The sequence below is a fragment of the Mustela erminea genome, chromosome 1, assembly GCF_009829155.1.
Source record: "Mustela erminea isolate mMusErm1 chromosome 1, mMusErm1.Pri, whole genome shotgun sequence".
Lineage (NCBI taxonomy): Eukaryota > Metazoa > Chordata > Mammalia > Carnivora > Mustelidae > Mustela > Mustela erminea.
Window position 1 is genome coordinate 143,571,468 of NC_045614.1, and position 11,988 is coordinate 143,583,455.

General features: G+C 41.2%; 2 protein-coding genes across 7 annotated transcripts in view; one reads left to right on the forward strand and one right to left on the reverse strand.

The window, feature by feature from the left end:
• The window catches only part of MED12L (mediator complex subunit 12L), a 322,475-nt gene that overhangs the window by 90,106 nt on the left and 220,381 nt on the right, over positions 1–11,988 (reverse strand). The gene's annotated exons all lie outside the window — the stretch shown is intronic.
• On the forward strand, positions 539–8,402 carry P2RY13 (purinergic receptor P2Y13). 3 transcript variants are annotated; one of them, XM_032345459.1, is made up of 3 exons: positions 539–631; positions 1,093–1,807; positions 8,311–8,402. In XM_032345459.1, exons 2-3 carry the CDS (start codon positions 1,108–1,110, stop codon positions 8,325–8,327), a joined length of 717 nt encoding a protein of 238 aa, XP_032201350.1. In that variant the 5' UTR covers positions 539–631; positions 1,093–1,107; the 3' UTR covers positions 8,328–8,402. The 3 variants fall into 3 exon arrangements, with proteins under 3 accessions (XP_032201350.1, XP_032201333.1, XP_032201341.1); XM_032345442.1 differs by lacking the exon at positions 8,311–8,402 and having other exon boundaries at positions 1,093–4,212; XM_032345450.1 differs by lacking the exon at positions 8,311–8,402 and having other exon boundaries at positions 547–631; positions 1,096–4,212.

Below are 11,988 nucleotides of genomic sequence, written 5' to 3' on the forward strand. Positions count from 1 at the left end.
TGAGGCAGAAAGTTCTTAAATCATTTGTCTATGATCTAGCACGCAATAATTGCTGGATCTTGGACTCTAACCCCCCAAATCTGTGTCTAACAGCCCTTAACTTTTGGAAAATATGTTTATCTCTCTGAGATAAAAGACCAAAAGACTGAGATAAATGTAAAAATAAGAGGTCATCCTACTGAACACAGATTTCTGGACAAAGCAGTCTACAAGAGTGCAGATGATGATTCTGATTTTAGAATCAGCACTTGCTCTCTCCTCCATGGCTGTAGTTTGGGACTAACTTATTTTTCTCCCACCTATTATTAGATACAAGAGGCACTCAAAAATTCCACTGACTGCTGTGTAGATAGAAAAGATAAATTGCCAAAAGGTATTAGATAAGAAAATATAAAGATATTCAAGTCACAGTAGACTAACAGCACCTAAGTTTCATATAAAAGAGGCTTATTAGAAAATCTGCAAAGGTTTAAATATGAAGACATTCTAATTGATCACATTACACACGTGAAAATGAGGAAGGAAACCCGGTATAAGAAAGCAGAACAACACTTGCTTCATATGCTCTCCATGGGCCAAACCAAACACTGCCTCAATCAGAAGAAACAGCTCAGGATTCTCCCAAACAAAGGTGAATTTCAACTTTTATTATAAGTGGGCTTGCTTATAAGAGAAAGAAAATGTTTGGGGCGGGGAGGGAACGCTTTAAGGTAGACATTCTAGAAACCATAGATTATGAGCATAAGGAAATATATAATATGCAACAATCTGACATGAATTATGCCTTCTTAAATGGGTTTTGCTTTACTGCATGTTAAAAGGAGCACTTACAAAGGAGGTAGAACCTGTTATTTGGGTTGCATAAGGATGTAAAAGTAATGGTACTATTGCAGGTCCCAAAAATGTAGTACATGTTTAAAAAACCCTAGCTAGAAACAATATGTTCCTTTTCAACTCCTCTACTGAATGCGATGAGTAAATGTAAGGTGTTAATATGCTACACACCTATGTTTAAAAGACTGCTTTTAAACATAGCACTCTGAAAATTATGAAATGCTTCTTTCCCTTTGTGTGTGTGGTTATCTGTGATAGCGGACACTGGCAACCATGAACACCACAGCGATCAAGAGCTTCAATGGGTCTGAGCGGTGCCCCAGAGACACACGGGTAGCGCAGTTGGTGTTCCCAGCCATCTACACGGTCGTGTTCGTCCTCGGCATCCTGCTGAACACTCTGGCCCTGTGGGTGTTCCTTCACATCCCCAGCTCCTCCACCTTCGTTGTCTACCTCAAAAATACTCTGGTGGCCGACTTGATAATGACGCTCACACTTCCATTCAAAATCCTCTCCGACTCACACCTCGGACCCTGGCAACTCCGGGCCTTTGTGTGTCGTTTCTCCGCGGTCATCTTTTATGAGACCATGTATGTAGGGATCATACTGCTAGGCTTTATAGCCTTTGACAGATTCCTCAAGATCATCAGGCCTTTTGGAAAATTCTTCGTCCAAAAACCTGATTTTGCAAAACTAGTCTCAATCCTCATTTGGCTCCTTTTGTTTCTCATCTCTCTGCCAAATATAATCTTGAGCAACAAGGAAGCAACGCCGTCATCCGTGAAAAAGTGTGCCTCCTTGAAGGGCCCGCTGGGGCTGAAATGGCATCAAGGGGTGAACAACGTATGCCAGTTCATTTTCTGGACTGTTTTTGTCCTAATGCTTCTGTTTTATGTGGTGATTGCAAAGAAAGTATACAACTCTTATCGAAAGTCCGGAAGTAAGGACCGCAAACACAACACAAAGCTGGAAGGTAAAGTATTTGTTGTTGTGGCTGTATTCTTTGTGTGTTTTGCTCCATTTCATTTTGCCCGAGTTCCATACACTCACAGTCAAACCAACAGCAAGACTGACTGCAGGTTGCAAAATCAATTGTTTATAGCTAAAGAAACAACTCTCTTTTTGGCAGCAACTAACATTTGTATGGATCCCTTAATATACATATTCCTGTGTAAAAAATTCACAGAACGCCTACCGTGTATGAGAGGGAAAAAGACCACAGGATCAACTCAAGAAAATCAAACCACTCAGACAGATAATATAACTCTAAGCTGATAAATTTCTCATGACTACTTTCTATTTACTTCAAAAGATAATTGATTTGGGAATCAAATTTAAGCAGTGAAAGAAAAACAGATGGGACAAATGCTTTCTTACATGTTATTACCCTGGTTTACAGAAAGGATTATACAAATTTTAATTCCACATAGACCGATTGATGAGCAGAATGAAGTACCATTCAGAGAAAACAACTAAAAGCAAAGTGGCCGCTAGAGGTCATCTTTTTGAAAGCATTCACTTGCATTTTAGAAAACATTATGGGTAAATGTAAATTACTAAGAAAGACCCTTCCAAAACACTTTCCCACATTCTCTGACATACATAAGTCAAACAACACTACTGCTTTTGTGTCCTACAGCTGCTGATACTTGCTGATTTAAAAACAAACAAACAAACAAACAAACAAACTTGAAAATCCTTGGATGAAAGCTGAAGCTAGTAGTTGAAAGGGATGCTGGATGGATATGGAGCATCTGGGGAGTTGAAACAGGGTCAGAAAACCCTAAGAAAGCCTGGATGAAGGAATTTCCCCTTATAAAGAGCCTCTTCCAGTATCAAGAGTACTGACATTTCAGTACTCCATAGGAGGCACAGGTGATTATTAAGCCACATAAAATATCATACTGTAGTGCTTTGCCTATGTCTTCAGTGTATACAATTTAAGGGCAAGAACACAGGACTGATACTCTCTGGAATTCTCCCTCTGCCTGGCAAATACTCTAATGGCAGTTGAATATGCCAGCCACTGAACAAACCCTGCCTAGGTCACAACCTCTACCCAGATGCTCACGCCTCTGGCGGAAACTAACTACTCCTCCCACTGTTTGGGCATGTGTTAGGGCCCCCGGGGCAGATTTCCCTTCACTAGTTAGCGATATCCCTAACTGCATCCCTGAAAGATGACTAGGATTCTTTAAGAAAGACAATATATTTTCAAGACTGAAACCATGTCATGTTTTCTAGGTACCTCCCACAATATTCCCCACAGACCATGAATTACAACTGTTTGAAATACAGTATGTCATTGTTGTGCCATTCTGGGCACATTTATGGAGGGAATGCTGACCCACAATCATTAGCATCCTTACTGGGGAAATTTAGCAAAGGATGGCCACCTGCTGGTACTTATTTACCTCTACATTTCTTCTTGAATTCCTGTGTGCTTCAAAAAAGCTAAAATGTGTTTATCTAGAATTGTGGACACGGACTTATCTCTCTAGAGAAAACGCACAGAGGAATAGTCATGCTCTGTAAATGTGCCTCTGGCTCTAACATGATCACCATAGCTGAAACCCAGGCCTCTTCCCATGTTCTCCAAGGCCCTGAAGGCCCTGGAACTTCCCGACCTTTCTGGCCTTATCTCCTAACTGCTCTTCCATCCCTGGAACATTACATACACTCTTATGGATGTTTGTAACTGCCAAAACATGCCTTGCTCCTTTTCGTCCCTGGGCCACTCACTGCAAAGGTAAATCTCCCTTTGACCCAATCATGAAACCCTAAGATGCCATCACTTGGCCCATGAAATCTCATCTGGTCAACCTCCCACCACCATCTCAAACCCAATCACCCCCTCATCGGACTGTTGTCACACCTCAATTATTGTACTTATCACGCTGCTTTGTAATTACTTGCCCACACACATACCTACTCTTTTAATAATCTATGTATATTTTTGAGAGCAGAGATTGTGTCTCATTGTGAAATCAATAAATATTTGATAAAATAATCCAAGGTGGTTTTATTTTCACATTCTAGAAGAGCAAAGAGGAAGCCAATTCTCATGATGCTGTTATTTTCAAAAAGGTGATATAAATTCATTGAAAACGCAAGCTCTTTATAGTTGCCTTCCTATAGCACGCACCCAGGGCCCTGGGAATTGGGAGTGTTCCTGGGTTTGCTAGTAAATGAACATGAAGAAAGCAGGATTACTAAACAGGACATGTATAGCTTTGGGGCTAATGTCTGTCAACACTTCAGTTTTAAAACTACAGACAAAATGCTTTAGTGACGTGCTGTTGGTTTTGGTTAAGTAAAATCTGTAACTGTAGCATATTACAATCTCCAAACCTCTTCTAGAAAATACTCTTAATGTCTTATCTTCATTCACTGAAATAAAAGAATTGTGGTAACTGCTAAAGATGCCACTAAATCCACACTGCCTTTAAGTACATTAAGGTTACATTAAACAGTCAAATGTAGACTCTAATAGTGTATTATAAATAACTGTATCTTGATAATATACAGAAATTTTTTTATAAAGATCTTTCAAGGGGCACCTCGGTGGCTCAGTCATTAAGCGTCCACCTTTGGCTCAGGTCATGATCTCAGTCCTGGGATCAAGCCTACCATCAGCCTCCCTGCTCAGTGGGAAGTCTGCTTCTCCCTCTCCTTCTGCCCCTCCCCCTGCTCATGCTTGCTCTCTCTCTCTCCCTTTCTCCAACAAATAAAATTTTTAAAAAGATACTGAAAGATAGAGTTCTAAAATTATGCCCACCCTAAATACAAATATTTAATTCTATTATAGTTAACATGATAGTTAAAAGCTGAGTACCTGATTTGCAGAGTGAAAAAATCTATGAAGAACTTAGGGGATGGGTATATTAGAGCCACCTTAAAAATCATGCTCACAGAATGCAAAGCAACCACTTGAAGAGAACTTTTCCAAACTAGCAATCACAAATACTAAATTCTACAATGCTTATAGAATGAGATGCTATACCATAGCCGTTAATGACTGAAACAAGAAAACAAAAGAGGAGGGAGACAATAGTTAGCTTTAATATAATCTGTGAGCTCCAAACACAAATAAGAGCTTTCGTAAAAAGTTAAATATAATTGTTTTTACTGGATGTAAGCAATATGAATATAGTACACACGTTAAATTGGTAGTTCGCAATGTGACACGGGGATCAGAACACAGACTGCTAAGCCCACCCCCAGAGTTTCTGATTCAGGAGGTCTGGGGTGAGGCCTGAGCTTGCACTAAATTCGCAGAGGTGACTGATGCTACTGTTCTGGACCACACGTTAAGAACTACTGTGCCGGGGCGCCTGGGTGGCTCAGTGGTTTAAGCCGCTGCCTTCGGCTCAGGTCATGATCTCAGGGTCCTGGGATCGGGTCCCGCATCGGGCTCTCTGCTCGGCAGAGAGCCTGCTTCCCTCTCTCTCTCTCTGCCTGTCTCTCCATCTACTTGTGATTTCTCTCTGTCAAATAAATAAATAAAATCTTTAAAAAAAAAAAAAAAAAAAAAAAAAGAACTACTGTGCTAACTGCTCCTTGATGTTCATTCTGTCTGAGAACTGTGCATACTGTTCCTTGAGATTTAGAGCTCAGCAGTCTTATTGGACATGAGTGCACAAGAGTGGAATCTGTTGGCAGGAGACAGACAAAACTGTTACTAAGAGAACACGGCAGATGTAAGGTGACAGGCAGTGGCGAGGACTTGGCTACCTGAAAAGTTCATGCCCAGCCTACAGGGGTTTCTACTACTCCGGGCCAACAGTTGGCACTGGAGGGATTTGGGGGCCCAGGGTTGCTGGCTATCAGCAAGAGGAGAAGAACTGACCGGGTGACAACAAACGCAGCACACACTACTTACTCTTCACTATGTATGAGGCAAGTCTACCAAGAGCTTTCAACAGACTGTCCCAGTGAATAATCCCAGGAAGTACTCAGAGACAAAGAAGTTGAGAAACAGAGAAGCTAAGCAACGTCATGGGGACCTCACAGCATAGACAAAGTGGAACTAGGACTGTAATTCAGACTCTGGCTTCAGAGCCCATCCTCATTACCACTATATTCACCACCTCAGATATCCTAATGTTCTCAAGAGAAATCATAAATCCTGTCTCCCATATTTCCGGCTCCTTTCAAAACTTCCGTAGCCACCTCCACACTCCTTGACCCCACAGAAACAATACGTTCATGTGTGGGCTCTGACTAGCCCAGGTGCTGCCAGGTAGTTGGCTCTGACCTAGAAGTGAGCAAGAGCTTCCCTGGGCCTTAATGCATGAAGCCTGCAGTCCTTCTGAGGGCTTGTTATATGCCAGGCACCATGCTGTGTGCTCTACAAGGTCAATCACCCTCTCTGTTTCTCACTTCAACCCTATGAGAGAGATACCACAGGGCTTCCTGTTGGAGGGCAACATAAAAACAAAACTGAGACACAAAGCAAAAAGATACATGGCCCACGGTCAGGCCTGACAGCAAGCAGAGGCAGAGCTGGGGCTAAAATCCAGGCAGGTGGCCTGGGACCCAATACCTCAATGGCTCTGCTACACCATTGGGACAAGTTCCTCAAGGCTTGACATTACACCCCAGCTGTGAGGATGATAAGGAGGTGGCTCCTGAACAGGAAGGGGGAGGTCTCAGTACAAACGAGATCCAAAACCTCAGGGGCTTGAGCGATTCAGCCCTACGAGTACCTCCAGCACTCGAGAGGTCTTGAGAGACATAAAATTCCAAAGAGCAGGTTCACAGATTCACTGAGTCAGTCATGCCTTCATTGCAGGGCCCTTTGCCTCCCTGGAAGCACACAGTGGTCAGGCACACATCCCACAACAGATCCAATTGTGGAAGCTGTATGAGAGACATAATTCACTCACCATTAACAACTGAAAGGAAAAGGTAGCTCACTCCAAATGGAGACAATGAGGAAGGGCTTGCAGGAGATGACAACGAGAGCTGGACCTTGAGGAAGGAGACAGAGCATGCGAAAGGGAATGCTGCCAGGCCATAAGCAGTGTGGAGGAAGGCTCAGCTAGGGGTGGGGAAAGTGCTATGGCCAGAGCACAAAGGGCTATGGGGGCCGGGGGCTACAGCACGTGGACGTAGAAGATGAGCCTGGGAATGCAGCATGGGAGCCTGCAGCAGAATGCTAGAGGTCTTGTGTTGGATTGTATAGACTTCTCGATGAACCATGGAAAGTTTCTGAAGAACTACACGCTCTTTGCTTGTGCTTTAGGAAAATCAATTTGCCACCAATAGGGCGAGTAAGGAAGAGCCACTGAGGACTGGAGATCAATTAAAGAAGTATTCCACAGATGCAGGCAAGAGCCAAGGAGGAAAACTGAAATAGAACTTTACAGACATTTTCAGAGACAGAGGTTTTGAGTCCAAGACCACCGGAGAGTAGGAGGTTATATGTAAAATGTATGTAATTAATAGGCAAAATGTATTTTCAATGGGGCCCATAATCCCCACCCTACCCTTACAATTGAGATTCATTGCTCTGAAGACCATTAGACTGAGTGATATATTAGACCATAAAGGCAAAGAAATAGATTCTGGGTATGATTAAAGTCTCAGAAATCTGGGTCAATAAATCTAGCCAGTGGAGACAAAATATGGATCCAGGGCTCTGAAGATAGTGCTAGATCAGATAGCTAGGGGAACATTTTTTCTGAGACATTAAGAGAAGAAATGAGCTGAGCATCCCAGAGTTCATGCCGTGCAAGTGTCCTGTACAGAACAGACATTAGAGATGTCTAGAATGGCAGAGTTTAGAGGGTGGAAGGTGGGGGCTGACTTAAAAGGAGGAGCAGGAGATCTCGTATACTGGAAACTAAGGAAGAAGTAATAGTCAACAAAATCAAACATTCTAGAAAGGTCAAATATGATGAATCTACAAATATGAGGTTAGTAGTAACACTGAGAAGGTGGGGTAGAGCCCCATATATAAGAGGAAGTGAGAGACTATGAGTAACTCTCATCTTGCCACAAAAGACAAGACAGTTTACGAGAGTTCCAAGGAGAAAAGACCAACTGTTGGTACATTACCTCAACTTTTTCCAAGGGTTTCTAAGAACAGAGTGGTCCCTTTCTACACCGTGCAGAGTGAAAGCGCTGCATGTGAAACAGCAAACAGAGCAGAAGTGCAAACACTCAGCAGGTCTAACCCGTGACCACGAAAATCCAGCTTCAGCCAGAAAAATGGGTATGCCAACGTTTCAGCCATGAATATTACCTGGGTTTCTGATACCTAGTCCAACCACTCAACCCCAGCATAAATTATTCGTAGGGAAAGCAGGGGTAGCACGGAGAAAGACACCAAGTGGTAGGGATGGGAGTTGAGAACATAGAAGAAAGTAACAAAAGAGAAAAAAAGAATAGAGAAGAGAAAGGAAAATGAATTTATGACTTACAGTAGTAGGTAAACTAATTTTTTAAAAAGATTTCTTTATTTATTTTTAGAGAGAGCATGTGTGTGAGCAACTTGGGGTGGGGGCACGCTCGATGCAGGGCTCATTCCCAAGACCCCAAGACCATGAGATCATGACCTGAGCTGAAACCAAGACCTGGATGCTCAATCAACTGAGCAACGTTTTTAGAAAAAATTCCATATCTCACTCAGCATGTGAATTCTTGCCACTTCTATAATAAAACACAAATTGATGAATGTAACATCTCGAGGCATAGTAATAAAAAATGTCTACCTTTATTTTTAAAAACAGCTTAAATACCAGATGCCTGTACATGACTGTATTTGATGGTGTCCATCTAGAACAATTTTACCTATCTGGTAAATAAGGTCTATCTGAATACTATAGCTTTTTAGGAACATTGGCTCTGTGCATTAAATTTTATCATATAGACATATCACTCAACACTTTTTTTTTCCTTTTTACTCTATTTAACTCTGTTTAACTGAAATTTCCTACACTCAAAAATGCCTGAACTACAAGAAAATGAAGCATTAACCTGAATGTGGTGAGCCTGCCGAGACCAACTCTCTCTTCCCTCTACAGATCCTGCTCTCAGGTTTATACTTCCCCACCATGTCAGATAGATTAGAAAAAGCCATTCTAATTTCCTCCTTTTCAGAAGGGAAAGCTGTCAAGAGAGAACATAAAAAGCATTTCAAGTAATCATCAGTTCATCACTGAAGGAAAACCAAGAGTTTTCTAAGGGCAACTAAAATATTATGGACTTACTCTGGCTTCGAAGTTGAGGAAAGTTTTCAATTTTTAGTGAGTCCAAATTCACGTTCAGACACCCCCACTCATTCCCTTGGTCACTTTGCCTTTGGTGGGGGATGGGGGTCTGAGAGGAAGGGAAGACAGAGAAGCTACTTTTCCCTAAGTATCAACCCCGTTTTAAAGCATTGAAGGAATTGTCCCATATATTATCTCATTTAATCTTCACAATATTATAAGGTAACTATCCCCAAGCTTATTTTCCAGAAGAACAGACCCAGCTCTATTAATGATTTTCCAAGGGGAGTGGGGGGGACTATGAATTGGAGGGGCTGAAATCCAGGTTGGAGTCTGTCTGTCTCCGGAGTTACTAGGCTCTTGTCATGGGCCGACAATGCCCGAAGCCAAAATTTCCCAAGTGAAGACATAGAGTAAGTAGCACAGCACAAGGCAGGGAATCAATAGGAGGTCAGGAGTCGTATGCAGGCATATCTCCAGGCTTAATCTCCAAACCATCCCTTCCCTCTAATCAACCATTACACACGAAGTTCTCATACCAGAAAAAGGTAAGTGCTTTATTTAAAGCAGACCTAATAGATACAAATCATTTCAAATGACAGATTAAACACAGTAATTCAAGCATAGGGACCTAAAGATACCAATCTCAGCAAGGGAACATTAAAGGGTTTGTAGTAATTATACTCAGCACAAATTCGCAGCCACTGGATGTGAGCCACAATTAGAGTGACTTTTGTATACAGAGAGATTGGACAGTAAGATGTGATGAAGATTTTACTACAGTCCTTGGTGCATGTTCTGGCTCCATGCAATAGGCATGGGCACTCAAGACAGATGGACTTGAGCTATGAGATCTCTGCTTGTCTTTGTTTTGTAGTGAGTTAGTGTATGACAAAAGACGAGTGCAGGGGGCCGGGTGACTCAGTCTGTGAAGTGTCTGCCTTCAGCTCAGGTCTTGATCCCAGAGTCTGGGATTGAGCCCCCCAATGGGGCTTCCCACTCAGTGGGGAGTCTGCTTCTCCTTCTGTCTTTCCCCCTGGCTTGTGCTCACTCTCTCTCTCTCTCTCAAATAAATAAAACCTTTACAAAAAAAAAAAAAATTAGCAAACCCTCTATGCAAAGGAAAATCATATGCAAGAGAGAAAGGACTAGAAGACCAAGACAAGCTTTGGTAATGCATTTGCCAATGTCTCACACTAAAAAGGTAGGAGGGTAGGAATAGGATAAAGGGTTCTTTCAAGGTTTTAGGAAGGCATCAATAATGATACCAAACTTTTATTCCAAGATCTTAGAAACACATTCTCTCCTTGAGTGCTTCAGTCTCTTCTAATACTATATTCTGAAAAATCAGTAAGGTTATGGGAATTCTGATCTAAAATTCTGTAATTAAATCAGAATCCTCCTTTTATAGAACAATAAAACCAAGAAAATTTGAGTAAGTTATCTAGTAATCCCAAAGAAAATGAGAGTTTGGATCTCCTGACTTTGTGATCCGTGATCCACAAACCAGGTCTTTTTTGAACAAGATTACAGACATTCCCATTTGACCTCAAAATCCCAAACTCTAATATAAATTTCAGGCTAATACAACCAAAGTGCCTTAGAAACATTCTGAGGCACCCCCTACTCCATATCCTACAGAATGGATCCTACCAAATATAGAGCAAACCAATTTTCAAAAGCCAAGGGGACGTTTTTATAAAAGTAAAAAAGGAGAGATTGTTCTAAACATTAAAAGCCTAAAATGACAGCTAAACCAAAAGCCGTGTGTAACCAATGGTTGAATGCCACATCAAAAAAATTAAAAGGGTATTATTGGGAAATTGCAAAATTTTAATACAGACAGAATATTTTAAAATGTTACTGCTTCAACATTAATCTTGACTGATAATAATATTGTGATTAGGTAAGAGAATATCCTTGTTTTTAGAAAGCACAAGCAGAAAAAGCTAAGGGCAAGGCATCTATCACAAGGACTGCAACTTCAAACAGGTCCCCCCAAAATACTGTGGGGGGGGGGGGGAGTGGGATAGAGTATGTGAAAATGTTAATAGTGTGTAAGCTGAGATGAAATTTAGTTGCACTATTAATTCAATTTGCCTGTGGACTTGACATCTTTAAAAATAACACTAGAAGAAAAAAGTCACCTTCAGTAAAAAATGAAAAAGGATTTTATTAAACATTGTGGTGGTCGAAAACCACAAACACATATCCCAGGACATTGTCTTGTACTCAAAATAAATTTGGGATTTGTAATGGCTAAAACTGTTATTAAAAGAGCTTCCCTTCATTTAATAGGATCTTCCAATGAAGCAGCAAGATAATTATTGTTATAAAGTCTCCTGTGGCTTTTATGAAATGTGAGACTTGCTATAAAAACCAGCCAAAATTTAAAAAAAAAAAAATTTAAGCAGGTTAACCTTTCAGTGATTTGAACAATAATAAAGTTATGAGCTGTTTTTCAGCTGATCTTTTCATCAAAGCATTACACTTTTTTCGTGACTAAACGTGTACTACTTCCCTTTTTGAATGTTCAGTAAGACCGGCTTGAACAAGTCCCAACTTGAGACTGGCATGATATGCTTCAAGACAAATGCATAAAGGCTGCCTCGTGCAAACTTTTTCATTCCTAGACTTAATTTGCATCACTGGCCAAAGCTTTTAAATACAACAATCTGACTATTATGTTCCCCAGAAAGGGAAAAAACTATTCCAACCCCAGCCCACCTCCAGGAAGAGAGCGAGCTACCTACTACACTGCATGGACAAGCAGAATGCAGCTCCTTCCCTCCTCCATGAGATCTTTTGAAAACACCAATAGGTACAAGGTCAAGGTGCTTCACTGTACAGGAAGAACTTGGTCCTTACACAGGACAGGGATTTTTTTTACATAAAAAATTAATATTGTTAGTTGGCCCTAACAGGACAAAGGCAACCC

What these genes read in the sequence shown, in the direction of transcription:
- P2RY13 (XM_032345442.1), top strand. Translation starts at nt 1,108, where the DNA reads ATGAACACCACAGCGATCAAGAGCTTCAATGGGTCTGAGCGGTGCCCC.